The sequence below is a fragment of the Schistosoma haematobium genome, chromosome 3 (genome assembly GCF_000699445.3).
Source record: "Schistosoma haematobium chromosome 3, whole genome shotgun sequence".
Lineage (NCBI taxonomy): Eukaryota > Metazoa > Platyhelminthes > Trematoda > Strigeidida > Schistosomatidae > Schistosoma > Schistosoma haematobium.
Window position 1 is genome coordinate 23,308,593 of NC_067198.1, and position 13,920 is coordinate 23,322,512.

Here is a 13,920-nt window from a genome sequence, read left to right on the forward strand (position 1 = left end):
ATTTTGCAAGATTATGTGTAGGTGACCGACACATTGATAGAATTGGATGTATGGGGGTATTGGGCGTGTGGATTTTTGGTAGTCCATATAGATTAGGATACACCTAACCCATATGTTTTAACAAATTATATTTCTCTTTGCTAACTGCATTCATGTTAAGCACTTTTATTAGGTTCGAGTTGCCTTTCCTCTCTGATTTACGTAATCCACCAAAGTCAACATCAGTCATAAATTTGCTTTGATTACTGAGAATGAATTACATTTTATTTTTGTAATAGGACTTATTATAATGATATCTGACCCTTTATCAGGTTTTACCATAATAATATCAGCATTATATGTGTAGTCAGAATGTTCGAGGTGTACTGCGCAAATATATCGCATAATTCTGATAACCTTTGTCTTCTCATTGCATTATCGAAACTTATCGAAGGAAATAATTGTCTTATACTTCACATATATTAATTGCTTTATTTCCAAACAAAGTACATAATTATATTTTGAAAACACATAATTTTAATTATTCAGTTGTGAAAGAGCGATAACTTTTTTAAAAAATGGTTCCGAAGGCTGTTATAAACTTTCAGTAATGAAATCACCAACCCTACATACATGAAAATAATTTGCTATACTCCAAAAATTAGAGATATACGGTTGATTTGTTCAAAGATAAGTGTTTTAACATTAGCTGGAAAATTAATGTCAGTGAAGCTCCGCAGAGAAGTGAATTTGACCTGTTTCCATCAGTAGGTGTAGAACCTAACTATATCGAATTATATCGTTCTGTGTAGCATGTAACAACTACCTCCTATAGGTACTTGTTGAAAATAAGTCAACTTTACTCTTTTACGCACATTCACTCAGGATGGTTATCCTATTAACATCAAGATGCTTATCAATTATTGTTAGGATTACTATTCCCTGACCTAGGAGGGATACACGTCATCGTCATCATCCCAGTTGGGATATTATTACTTTATGTAAATACTTCACTTTGCTTTTGTTCTGCAAATTTACGTCACTGCACCTCCATTCTTTTAATTATCTTCATATTTTCTGTAACTGTTTTATTTCTCAATCCATCAATCTACTTACATGGTAGGATTTCTTGTTTGAAGTAATGACATGCATGAATGTGAATGACTAGCTTATTTTTTTTGAAAATTCAATTGTTATTACGTACGACTTGGGGTAAATAAAAGTTTTTGTTCAATAACATCAAGTGAATTGCTTAGACTAGTAAATCTTTTTTAGTGTGATCACCTTGGTTATTACTTTTTTTGAAAAGAGATCCATTAATTTTCTTGCCAGAAAGTATGGGCGTTGTTTACATCACCATTATTCGTGATAATATGCTTATTTGATGTTTGTTAAAAGCATGATTTATTTGTTTGTTCATTTTGTACATTACAATAATACAGGGTTATATTGGCTGTCTGCTAGTCTAATTAGTTGATGGACAATTTTTGTAACCCGAGGATTACCTTAAAGATATTTTTACATTTGAAAACCAATACGTCATTTGTAAAGCAACTTGAAACTAGCATGACGTAATCGAATTCTCAAGGTCTCTGTTGACGTATATCCCTAATCCTATCTGATATTAGAACCAGAATCTTTCAGGTTATGAAGGATTTCAGAAAGCATATCAGTTTCAACTCTTTTTCCAGAAATGTTATCCTTGTCGTAAAGTAATTTGTTTATGCAAACGTCTTGTCAATATATGCGTATGCACTAACCCATTTGTAAATAGTTAGCAAATCTAGTTATAGAGTATATAAAATTTTTAATCGTTTTTATTTTTATTTTATTCTGTCCAAATAAATTCTTTACATGGATACACATGTCTGCCACTACCAGTTGATCAATGAGAGATAATGAAAAACTCCCAATGAAAATTTAACAAATAAAGTAGTCTACAAATCTACCTTCCAAATTAAATGTAAATAGATTTATTTCAACAGCTTATCTACCTACGTTATTATCATTAAAATTTGTTATCTTACTACTAATACCACTCCAGTAATCAGTTAATAATGCATACCTAAGTCTTTCATTATTCAAAATAACTACCCCCATTATTGTGTATCAACGGCACAAGGAAGAGTGACATGAAATCGTATATTCAACTTTGTACTTGATTTTCATCATTTTGTTATTGTATGATCTCATATTGATTATATTTAGTGATATGACAGTTTTCTTTCTGCCTAGAGAATGGAAGAATGCTTTTTCTCTCGACTTCGTCCCGTTCTTTTTTCTCTTCCTTTCTTCTAGAAAAGTAGAATAAATAAATGACTTGCCATACTTTTTTACTTGTCTATTCATATTTGTTGTGCTCTTATTCATCAAGCTTATTTGAAAATATTGATTTTTCACTCGTCGTAACACGTCTTGCGAAACTGCTGAACTTTCCCGGTTATTTTACAGCATGATAATATCTATTTGGATCGACAATATAGTATTGCGTGATTCCTTTCTGATTGAATGCTTATTATTACCATTATTATTATGCTAAACAATGATATAATTGCACTAAATTATTTTAACAGCGCACCTTATCTATACTTTCACTTATGGATATGGATAACTCGAAGATTGGGATTAGTAATTAAAGAATATATTTCCTATGTTTTGGATACTAATCTCTCTGTAGTTATATTTGGATAATGATTTTGAAACAAAGATGGATCTGGTGGTGTATTTTATAGCTCATCGGTAAATGGCGTTAGAACTAGTACAATGGAGACAAAAATGTTTACGATGGATTCCATTTGTGTCAGCTAGATTTTGTAGTTTAGTTTTGAAGTGCTAACTCTATAACTTACAGGTTTCTAATATCAACTGTGTATTCCCCGATGGTTTTTAACAAGTGTAATTATCAACCTTACCAAACAATTAGACAAGCAGTGCTAGTTCTTTTTTTAACAAATAGTACGACTTTCTCCTGACATCACTCTTCACTTTATCTCCCCTTTGGAAAATGGCTTTATATTTTGCCCGATGAAAGAGCATGTCTTTCTAACATGAAATGAGGTTGGGTTCTGCTAAACTAGAACCAGAGCTATTAAATCTGAACATCGTCTAGACATCAATTAATGACTTTGATCCCCCATTTACTGAAAGAGATGACAAACTCGTGAAGGGTTCGTTTTATTTTACTAATTAGCGAACTATCACCGTATATTATTTAAAATTGTTCGTCCAAACTATTACCAGTCAGTAACTTAAAACTGTTCAGTCTCGACAAAACTAATAATAACAATCTACCATGGGAAATGAATCTCTTGTGTAAAAGAATATGGATGTCTGGAACAATGACCCAGCAAAATGTCGATCTATAGAGGATAGTGTAACCATTTCATCACAACTTGAGTTTATCATTTGAATAAAAACAGTACTGGTCTGATGAATTCATTAGGAACTAAGTGTGGATGAACCGGTATTGAGAATTGTACAGCTTTGATATTTTTTGAGATACAACAAATATAATTGGTTCTAACAACAACGTTCTTTACTATCAAAAGTGAATGCCACATTTCCACTACTTTAAATTCAACAAAATCTAATCATTCATGAATATCACATTGTTCGGAAACCAAACTTAATCATTTTCAGTAACTAATATTGTACAAAATACCAAATACGTAGGAGGCAGCACCAGCTTAAGTACACTCTCACTGAACAGCAGTTACGGATTATTATTACGAGGTATTTTAAGACCTCAGTAAGGGATCTGTTAAAAACGACCAATTCAATGAGTCGTAGCATGTCCTTGTGAAAGCTAGACAGGGTAAGTAAACAGTTAAGCTCGCAGGATACAGCAATATTTTACCAACATACGACAGTAAATACTAGGAAGTATGTGCTTTACGCGCATTTATCAGTGGTCAAAATAGACTTAGTTGGTTAGGGGTCAAACGAAAAAGTCTGCAGAAGCAACTGGTTTTACTTGCCCCGTATAACCTTAACATGGACTGATATTGTTCGATATGCGGTAAGACTGTAAGTTTGTTATGCACCGACCATAAATCCATCACTGATCTAAAAACTACGTCAAAATACACCGAATTAGATGGGATTTGCATATCTGGCCAATAAGCACATTCGAAAATATTGAACTAGACAGTTGTTATAAGCTTTTCGACAACTAAATGCATGCATACAATTTGTGATGTGAACTACATTAGCCAAATTCATAATAAATTACTGAGTTGCATACTGTTACCCGACTCACAGTTATTTGTAACTGTAATCGACAACAACTAAAAAAGCCGGGTTACTATGAGTTTTATTCAACTTCGTGATACCTATCGGTTGATCCCAGTGAAAAACGAGGAAAACACCCATCATAAACAATTCCACAAGGCTTACATACAGATGCTTATAGACAACATTTACGACAACTGTAAGTTATCAAGCTCAAACTTCCTTTCATTCAAACTATGCAAAAAGCACGATGTCACTGAGACAGTTATATATTTATTTGAGCACATTTATATAAAAGGTCGCCAAATACATATGCGCCACTTGATTTGTGTGTGGGCTGTGATAATGCTCAGGTGCTCAGACCGTAGTAGGTGGTTTCCTTAGGGGGGCCACACCTAGAGCATTCGACCTAAAGGTTTGATCCACAAGGCAGTGGAGCATCGTAAGGAGATGCAGTCCCATGGAAGCCGGTGACCAACAATTGGTTCATACGCCATTTGTTCCCGCAGGATACTGGTATCCATGTGCACCATTGGTTTGGAATCCGGTTAAAGCGCCGGACATTCGCTTTTCGTCCTCATTTTCGTAAACAACACCACCGCCGCGAGAAAACAGTGAGTAGGACTTCCCTAGCAGTGGCTGTGTACGCGTGACCATGTGAGAGCACTTCGAGAGGGAGAGCTAACTCCCCTCAACCTCAACTGTACAAGTAAATTTGGGGGCCACTAAGGTAGTGTACCCGTTAATCGTCAGAAGCAAAAATTCCAAAGCCCACCTGACCCACAGCAACGAAAACTATGATAATAATTTCCCCTACTGTTTAGCCTGTTAATACCGACTTATTTGTTAATAACCTCAGTTTTTTTATTATGATACACAGTTTACATATTATTCGGGATCAGAATATATTGTAATATTTTTGTATTTCACCTGAGTATTTAAAGGACAAAGTGAACGATCCTCAAGTGGATCGTATGCGATTCGAACAACCTCGACTCGGAGAGGCCAGGTTTCACAAACATTGAGCAAAACTGCTCTCACCGACGCGTTGTAAATCCGACCTTTTACAGCTAGACTGACATCACGAAGCTGCCAAAGATGGCCCAGTTTGGCTTAAGCCGCTCTGGCTTTCACTATACGTCCATTGATCTCATCACTCACGCCACCACCAGCACTTATGCAGCTACCCAGATACACGAACTTCTCGACTACTTCTATCTGCTCACCATCCAGGGTGAGTACAGGATTAGAATCCTGCCAGTCTTGTAGAAGTACTTTGCACTTCGAAGGTGAAAAGCACATACCATACCTACGGACACTGATTTCCAACTGATTAAGTGCGGATTGCATGGCTTGAGCATTATCACACAGTAAGACAATATCATCCGCATACTCAAGGTCGAGAATTCTTTCTTCAGGCAATAGATCCACACCGCCATTACTTACATCCATCACAACTGTTTCCAGAATGTCATCGATGGCGAAGTTGAAGAGGAATGGTGAGATTGGGCAACCCTGCCTAACCTCACTACTCGAATGGAACAATGGAGAAAGGTGGTTGTATGCCCTCACTCTGCCTGAGGTGTTTGTATATAGGGCTTTTAGGATGTTAATAAACTTCTCAGGCACGCCCTTCTTCAATAGACAACCCCAGAGAACAGTTCTGTCCAACGAATCGAAGGCAGACGTGATGTCAAGAAATACTACGATTGTTGGCCTTTGATAAGTATGGCGGTGTTCTAACATTTGGCGGAGGGTGAAGATATGATCAATACATCCTCGACCAGAATGAAACCCAGCCTGCTCCTCGCGAGTCAATCTTTCTCGGGTTTTGAACAACCTACGAAGTATGACGGAAGCCAATTGCTTGGACGCAATCGGAAGTAGACTTATCGCCCGATAGTTGTTACAGAAACCACGTGAACCCAGTTTAAAGATAGGGACAACAATAGAGGGAGGGAGAGCCCACCCCACTCTCGGCCATACCAGGGCATTTGGGGGTCCTTGTATGGTGCATTCACTGTCGCCCCTGCTATGTCAAAGCTAATATTTTAATAAACTGTTGATACAAATCGCCTTAATGATATCGAACAACGAACACCTCACTAGGCATAACAAGTGGGCTGGAGTAACAACTAATCTCAGAAACCAAGCAAAATAATAAATACTAACTTAAGGAGTTGGAGACAGTGAGGGGGATTCCTCTAGGGAACACGCTTTCGTAAATAGAAATGGAAATAGGCTTTAATGGTTCAAACAGTAGTCACGTTCGTTTGAGGAAAAAAACATTCGGCACCCAAAAAATGACTATTAAAAAATATGAAACATTGCTGCAAACGACTGTAGTAATAAAAAGTCAGTCAATAAACACTTTTCCATGATGACAGAGAACGACACACACTTAACAATGAAATATTGACTAGTAATATGTACTGTAGCATATCCAATTTAATTTAATTTGGCTTTAAATACACAGGGAGGTATCTTAACCTCAGTGAAAGCGTAACAAATTGACATAATTTGCAACTACAGTTCACCAACAAAGTCAAGAAAATACTTTGCGTATTTTTTCATCATAAACAATATGTACAATGTATAAAAGAGCGGTTTAATCCTTCCGATCTCTTTTACGATGAGTAGTGTCACGATTACTGATATCTGTTCCTGAGGTACCTTCACCTGGGCGTTTTTCAGCCTTTTTGACTTTGGATAAGAATTTACTAAGATTGAAGGGATCTTCCTCGTCTCGCTCAAATTGAACTGGACCATCCAAACGACGTGAATGATCAGTTCCAGAAAATTCACGATCAGGAACAAAGCGTTTAGTCTTCTTAAGTGCATCAAGGTCTGTCCCATATGCATCAGTATCCTTTTGGCGCGGGCGGTATATATGAGTTACTAATTCAGAATCACCTCTCCATGGCTTATCATAAATGTTGTACAAATCATCCGCACCTAAAAAGAAGTAGACAGTTGATATGATTACTTACCTCCTTCAAAACCCGAGTCTAAACCTTTAGATTGATTGAAAAGTCTTTGATCGAATAAGCTCTCGCTTGTTGAGTTAAATCGCGGATTCGGAAGTCCAAGTGCAATTTGTTCGCTGATATCTCGCTCTTTGTCCTTTTCAATCTTAGCCTTGGCTTCATTGTTAGAACGAGCTAAATTTCTTTCTCTAGCACGGTCTCGTGCACGATCACGCCTTAATTCTTCTCGGTCAAGTAGTCCCGGATCATTGTCTCCACCTTCAATTGCGCCAGGACGACGAAGACCCGCTCGAGATTCGCGAGCCTGCTGAGCGATTCTTTGAAGTTGCTCCTCTTTTCGTTCCTTTTCTTTCTGAGCAACTTTTCTTTCAATTTGCGCTCTCATTTCTACAGCCTCACGAGCCTTTCTGTCGGCCGTATAAAGTGCTTCTGCTAGTTTTGCAAAGTTCTCATTAATATGAACAGTTTGAAGACCACGGCCATCTGCAGCAACCCGTTTGTCTAGGGGAATGGTATATCCCCTGGGATTCTTCCAATTTGAAATACACGGGGGGATTTTCCAGTCTTGTTGTTCCTTTACTGTAACTTTCCGTGCCGGAGAATGCATCAGAGGTGGTGGGGGAGAAGGGGGCCCGCGAGGGATCTTTTGGTTAATTCTGAAAAAACAAAACTTTGAATCAGCGGAACTTACTTAAACTTAGGAGGTTCCATGGGATCTTTCTGCATTTCCACCATTCTGACGAGGCGTTGTTTAGCTCCACTATTGAAGGCAGCACCTTGTTGTGATGGTGTATAACGTATATATTCAGCAGGATTTGTTTTTTCAGCTCGGCGTACAGGTGCCGCAGCAGCAACCTTCATTTCCACTAATGATTCTAGAGCTCTACGTGTTTTTTCCGTTGTCTAACAAAATCAACAAAAATAGAAAACCTACTTCTTCGATAGTCTCTTGACTTGGTTTGTCGAATTCTGGGTCGTCATCATCAATCGGTTTAGGTAGTAAGTCTGAAAACTTCGAATAGATTATCCTGTCTTTGCTGTGTCCTTGACGAACAAGTTCATCATATCTGATTCTTCCATCTTTATCAGTCTTGATAACCAAGGCATTCGATACATTTTTCTCCTGCCCCATCCCAAGAGGATATTGAGGGACATGTATTTCTGGGAACGCCCCTCCATCTAAAAAATCCTCCTGATTGCGTGGCACCCAGTTTTTTCGATGTCCGTACGGTGGGATGGTTGATTTTGCAACGAGGACTCTTGAACCCACGTTCAAGTTTAAAGCAGTTCCATAGTCATCTGAACCCTTTTGAATTGGAGCTGGGAGTTGTCTAAAAACACATTGAATGAAGTTCCGAAAACATGATTATCCTACGGTTAAGCTTTTCCAACCCCTTAGCAAACATATTAGTTTACGTGAACATTTTCTTGGAAGTATTCATGTACTTACAAACTACCTGGCATTAATGACTGAATCCGTAAGATTTATTAGCGAAACTTTTAAACATAACGGACACAATATGGTTGTAATGTGAGCACCATTGGGTAGTTATTTACTTGTTGGGGAGTGTAAAAGCACTGTGCAACTATTAATATCAAGCAATTCATACTTACAGATATAAAATCTCATTGTATACACTGAAATTACACAAAATTCCCGTTCTACATGGTTAGGGATATTCTTTGGGGAAACAATATATCTAACCCTGTAGGCTTAGCAGTCGAACAGCTCATCCGTGATATTTAAACTATAACAAGATAAAAATCCACAAAAAACATGTTATTGATGGCAACGTACACAAGTACTTGCTTTGTTAAAGTCGATTTTGGAACTGTCCGAAGAAATATTTCTGCAGCTGAAGTGGTTCAGTAAATGTTATTTATAAAGACATTTGAAATATTACGCCAATATAGGCCGTGACTGCAACGTCAAGAACGTTGATATTTTGACGGGCGAAAAAGCTGACCAATAGTTATCTACACTAACTGCAAACAACCAACTTCGTAATTTATGATGTAAATCACTGGAATTTAAGCCACCATAACTAGGATTCGAACGAAACAAAAATGCAACCACTACGAGTATATATTAGCGTTATTTTACTTCCAGAACTATAAAGATCTCGGCCTCTCACAGGCTTTTGACTTACTAATTAAACAACCCATTTTATGTATGCCTTTTTAGTTAGATAGATAGACCAAGACCTTCAATGACTTAAAACCTTCGACGTAACGAAGGTAGGCAGGCACCTGAGCAAACTTAGGTTATCAATATAAGACGGAATAATCGTGACTAAAGAAGAAATTCGAAACGACTGAAATTTTATGGCACTATACAACTACGTACTTGCATGATTTGAACTGCTTTTTGTGAATAAGATCAGAGAATGCGGTTCTAGGAGAAACTACAGCTCTGAACATCTCATGACATGAAACATATTAACGAAATAATCTGACAAGCAAATTTCTGGGATACTACTTATGTTGATGAACGTCGGGAAAACCCGAACCTCGTGAAATAAACACCTTATGCGTCAGTCTGGAGTAACAGTCAGGCACTAATACTTCCTCGAAGAGGTTTTAGTTGTGTGGAACGGTAATAATTTACCGAAATCTGGACCTACCCAAGCAACGACATTATAGTCAAACAAGGCGGTGACTGAGTGTCAACGAGACTTAACAAAAGATTTTTGATCCAATTTTCATAAGTAATGTAATAGACAATTTTGTTTGTTTTGGTTCCTGCAAATGACAGTACAAAATGGTATGACAGTTTCTGAGAACTGTAGGTTTATTTATCTCACTAGTGTGTATTTTTTAAATGCTCTCAAATGGTTCAAATTATCCAAATGGTTCTGGATGGAATTGAAGAAGCTTTCGCTTAACAGCCTTCCGTATCTAGTAGCAGTGGATCACCGATACTTCTATCCAGGAACCTAGGTATATTGCCGATAAAAGAGGAAAAAGAAAAAAGTTGGTAAGATACTATCTGTAGTCTTTAAGAATATGTCAAGTTTTCTCTTTATAAGACTCCTAAGAAGTCACTTGTACTTGCTCAGCCGGCAGCGAATTCCAGTATTTGACTAATCTTACGGAGTAAAAGTTGGGTTTACATTCCGTTCTGCCGAGTTGTGTCTCCAGTTTCTGGATTTTATCTCTAAGGTTTGTGTTCGAACTAAGCTTAAGTTGGTGTTTAGTGGAATGCCCAGATGTGTTAAGGATGCTGTAGTCAATTAGGTCAGCTGTAAGACACTTATACGCTGGTGAGTAAAGATTCAGTGATCGAAGTCACTTTTCGAAAGACTTGAATTTGAGTCCCGAAACTCATTTCGTGACTCACCGTTGGATATGCTCTTAAGTGCCATTATCCTTTTGGAGTGAGGGAGGAAATGCTATGTCTCCGTACTCTAAATGGGAAGGAATGAAACTGTTGGAGACTATGTGGAAAGTTCTTGTGTCGAACTGGTCGAAAATGCGCTTCAACGTTTCCAGTATAGAGTTTGCTCGAAAGGCATTTTCGTCGCAGTTAGCGTAAGACTTCACACAACAGAATTCCAACACTCCTAGATTTTTTTAACTTGGGCTACTTCTGGAGGGGAGTCGCACAAGTTGTAACTATGGTCTACATGTCTACATGTCTAAATGTCTACACTTTGAAGTGTTAACGACAAGCCCGTTATCATATTCCCAACCTTGAAATCCAGTTGGATCCTCCTGAAGTGTTAGTTTATCCTCTTGGTTGCATACTTTCCTCCAGAGTTTCATATCATTGGCGAAAAGCGGTAAATCTAACAATAACTGATGTGGAAGGTCGTTTGTATAAGTCAAGAAAAGAAGAGGATCTAGTACTGAACTCTGAGGGAACCCATCAGGACATTCCATAGCCTGAGAGAAATAGAAGTTAACCGTGACTTGAAAATCCCGATTTTTTAGATATGAAAACAATCGGTCGATGAAAAGTGGTTTGATACCTAATCATTTGAGCTTATTGATAAGACATACGTGGTATGTAAAGTTAACCTTACCCTTGAGTTCAAGGATGATTGTTCATATATCCACCTCAATCGGCAGGTTGGTTGTACAAGAGTGACGTTTACTGGAACCATGCTCCTGGGGTGAAAAGAAATTTACGAATAACAAATAGCCATACATGCTTTCGCATATCAGGGACTAGATAATTTTTGAAGGTATAGAGAGTAGTGGCACCGATCGGTAGCTTGAAGGTCCTTTGGGTCGACCTTTCTTTGAAAATTGGTGTGATATGAGCCAGCTTCCAAACCTCCGGTAATGTACTTCGGTTTAACGAGTGTGAGAACATTGCACTAAGCGGTGTTGACAGGATTGAGGCTGCTTCCCTCAGTATAGCAGAATGGACTATATTTGGTCCAAAATGTGTCTTTTTTAGGTGGTGCACTTTCCGGTACACCAAGCCAGAGCTCAGGCTCACTTGTGGGTGTCCTGTGAAGTTGCTGGTGAAGCTTTCATCAATATAGTTAGTGCGGGTCGGTTGAAATGTTAGAGGGCATTGTTCTGTCAGAAAGTCAGAGGCGTCACCGTCGTTGTTGGTCGGGCCATTAGAACCCGGCAATTGAGAAACTCAGGTTTTGACTTGTCGAAGAGAGGTTGAATGACGGAACAAGCTTTTCTGATTGGCGACAAATTTATGAACAAGCTTAATCTGGTACTGAAGTTTGTCTTCTCTTATTGCCTTTATGCAACTGATTCTTATTTGTTTGGATTGCCTATATGTACTGTTGTTACCAGTATGTCTGTATTCCGCCCAGCAGTACCTATCGCGGCTTAGAAAACGAAGAGTGTGATTCTTGATGATTGTAGGTTGCTTGTAGATTTCGGGGATCGTTTGCCGAACAGATTGCTTTGTAGCACATAAGATCGTGTGCAGTAAGAAATCCCAATGAACATCCATACCAAGTTGATGGTGAACTTCCTAGTCCACCTGCTGTAAATTGTCCTGTAAGGCTGACACATTCAACCGTTCGGAATTCCAATGCCTGTAGTGGTAGGATGTCTTGGCCCAGTTTTGTTGATAAAACTGAAGGCTGTGATGGCGTGATCGCTATTCCTCAGGGGAGCTGAGATTGAGAGGTTGTCAACTAGGAATTCTTCGTTTGTTAATACCAAGTTTAGGCGTGACAGTGTCTGACTGTTTCTCCAAAGAGTTGCTGACTTCACAGTTTCGAATAATTCCAGATCTTCAATGAGGTTGAAGAACCGAGCTTCAGTAGAGTTTTCACCTCTGATGTACGTATGTTCCACGAAATTGACTTAAGGAAAGTTAAATTCTCCTAGAATCAGGATATGAGTGAACCCGAAATGAGTAGAGTGGGATAATCCTTCCAATATACGATTGTCGTACTCGTCCCCTAGATGACACAGGTCCGTAAATTGAGAGGTTATCTATGTTTCACATATTCCTATCAGTAATGTGTTATTAGCACCACCGGATTCATACGGCTCATCCATTTTATTTGACAAACTCGCGACGTGCACCATAAAATGCCTGATTAAGCTCAGTTCCAACTCAAGTCTTAGGAGTAACAGAGAGAAAGTAGAGTCACGATATAACAAAATGGACTGTAGACATCCACTCTGATATGCAGGTACATCCAGCTGACGAGTTCGAAATGGGACGGAGAGCGCGTCCTGGATTCCACTGCTAACCAATATCCATCTTCGCTTATTAAGACCATTCTCTGGATCACCTTTATACATCTACGTTCACCAAATATTTGAAGGCAGTCTGAAACTCTGCAGGAGACGAGGAACCAGTCGTTTGCACATATGCTGCCGTCATGTCAAATTGGCCTCGTCTATTGAACGTTTCTAACACTTGTTGGACACCCACCAGTATTCGTGGGAATCCTGTACAAATTATTTTCAGACATAAAATTTATATCTAGGAGCTTGCTTTGAGAAAATACTCTTGGCTGCCCTTGAGACGACATTTTACCGCGGCACAGACGTCCACACACTTGAATTAATCCGTTCTTAGTCGCAGAACTTCAGTTTTTGTATTTGTCCTAAGACTTTCGAGCAGTGTTGACTAGTGATTGGGCTCACTTTCCTCGGAGCCTGCAATATGAAAAAGAGTTGGCAGAAAATATCCTTCTTTTACCGGCCCCGACTCCAACATGTTATATCTACGATCATCTTTCCGTAAATAGTTTGACATGCACCATAGCTGCCTAAAATCTTCTGAGCAAAGATTCTTGTAAAGGACATCGATGTAAAAACATTACTTGAGTGATTTGAAATTGACTTGTTTAATAATCAAAAATTGACAATAGCAGAATATTATTTCAGTGGGCGAAACTTCTGAAGCACCGCTACTCAACAATTAGAAGATTCATTTTTTGCATTGCCATAGACTTTATAAAATCATTGCCTGTAAGTGATAATGTTTACTCTTGTGTCCCTGAAAAACTAATTGTTCCGTTTTTCGTGTTGAACACTGAACTACTGTGTCTATTTTTATAGTTGATTATGCTCCAAATGCAGGTTGGGTGTTACTGAATATTTTAAAACCATGAAATCGTTCAAACTTGCCAATCGTTAGGAGAATCTTGGAAACTCCTCCCTGACAACTTGACCCATAAATCACTGATCCATCACTCACTCTTAGGCGGCGTAACGTTTTGGCCATACTAACGACAAACAAGGACAAACATGAATAATCACGTTTAATTGGCACTACCAGTGTTTT

At 38.4% G+C, this 13,920-nt stretch overlaps 2 protein-coding genes across 6 annotated transcripts in view; one reads left to right on the top strand and one right to left on the bottom strand.

The window, feature by feature from the left end:
• HIP1_1 (histidine permease) overlaps window positions 1-4,692 on the top strand; it is a 61,458-nt gene extending 56,766 nt beyond the window's left edge. Inside the window, exon 22 of one of the 2 annotated variants that reach the window (XM_051213319.1) lies at window positions 1,103-4,692. In XM_051213319.1, coding sequence (XP_051069287.1) covers window positions 1,103-1,147 — 45 coding nt within the window. In that variant the 3' untranslated portion in view covers window positions 1,148-4,692. The remainder of the gene's footprint in view (window positions 1-1,102) is intronic. The other variant, XM_051213316.1, reaches the window with a different exon arrangement.
• An 89-nt stretch (window positions 4,693-4,781) lies between these two features.
• On the bottom strand, window positions 4,782-9,861 carry CNTN5_5 (Contactin-5). Of its 4 annotated transcripts, XM_051213322.1 has the most exons (6): window positions 9,821-9,861; window positions 8,811-8,944; window positions 8,572-8,774; window positions 8,131-8,527; window positions 7,200-8,099; window positions 6,537-7,164 (listed from the first exon to the last, which is right to left on the bottom strand). In XM_051213322.1, exons 5-6 carry the CDS (start codon window positions 7,801-7,803, stop codon window positions 6,818-6,820), a joined length of 951 nt encoding a protein of 316 aa, XP_051069290.1. In that variant the 5' UTR covers window positions 7,804-8,099; window positions 8,131-8,527; window positions 8,572-8,774; window positions 8,811-8,944; window positions 9,821-9,861; the 3' UTR covers window positions 6,537-6,817. The 4 variants fall into 4 exon arrangements, with proteins under 4 accessions (XP_051069289.1, XP_051069288.1, XP_051069290.1 ...); XM_051213321.1 differs by lacking the exons at window positions 8,572-8,774; window positions 8,811-8,944 and having other exon boundaries at window positions 4,782-7,164; window positions 7,200-7,852; window positions 7,888-8,099; XM_051213323.1 differs by lacking the exons at window positions 8,572-8,774; window positions 8,811-8,944 and having other exon boundaries at window positions 7,200-7,852; window positions 7,888-8,527.
• Window positions 9,862-13,920: the final 4,059 nt, after the last annotated feature.

Coding starts and splice junctions, on each gene's coding strand:
- CNTN5_5 (XM_051213321.1), bottom strand. Junction 8,100..8,130: donor GTCAAGAGACTATCGAAGAA/GTAGGTTTTCTA, acceptor TGATTTTGTTAG/ACAACGGAAAAAACACGTAG. Junction 7,853..7,887: donor ATGGAACCTCCTAAGTTTAA/GTAAGTTCCGCT, acceptor TTGTTTTTTCAG/AATTAACCAAAAGATCCCTC.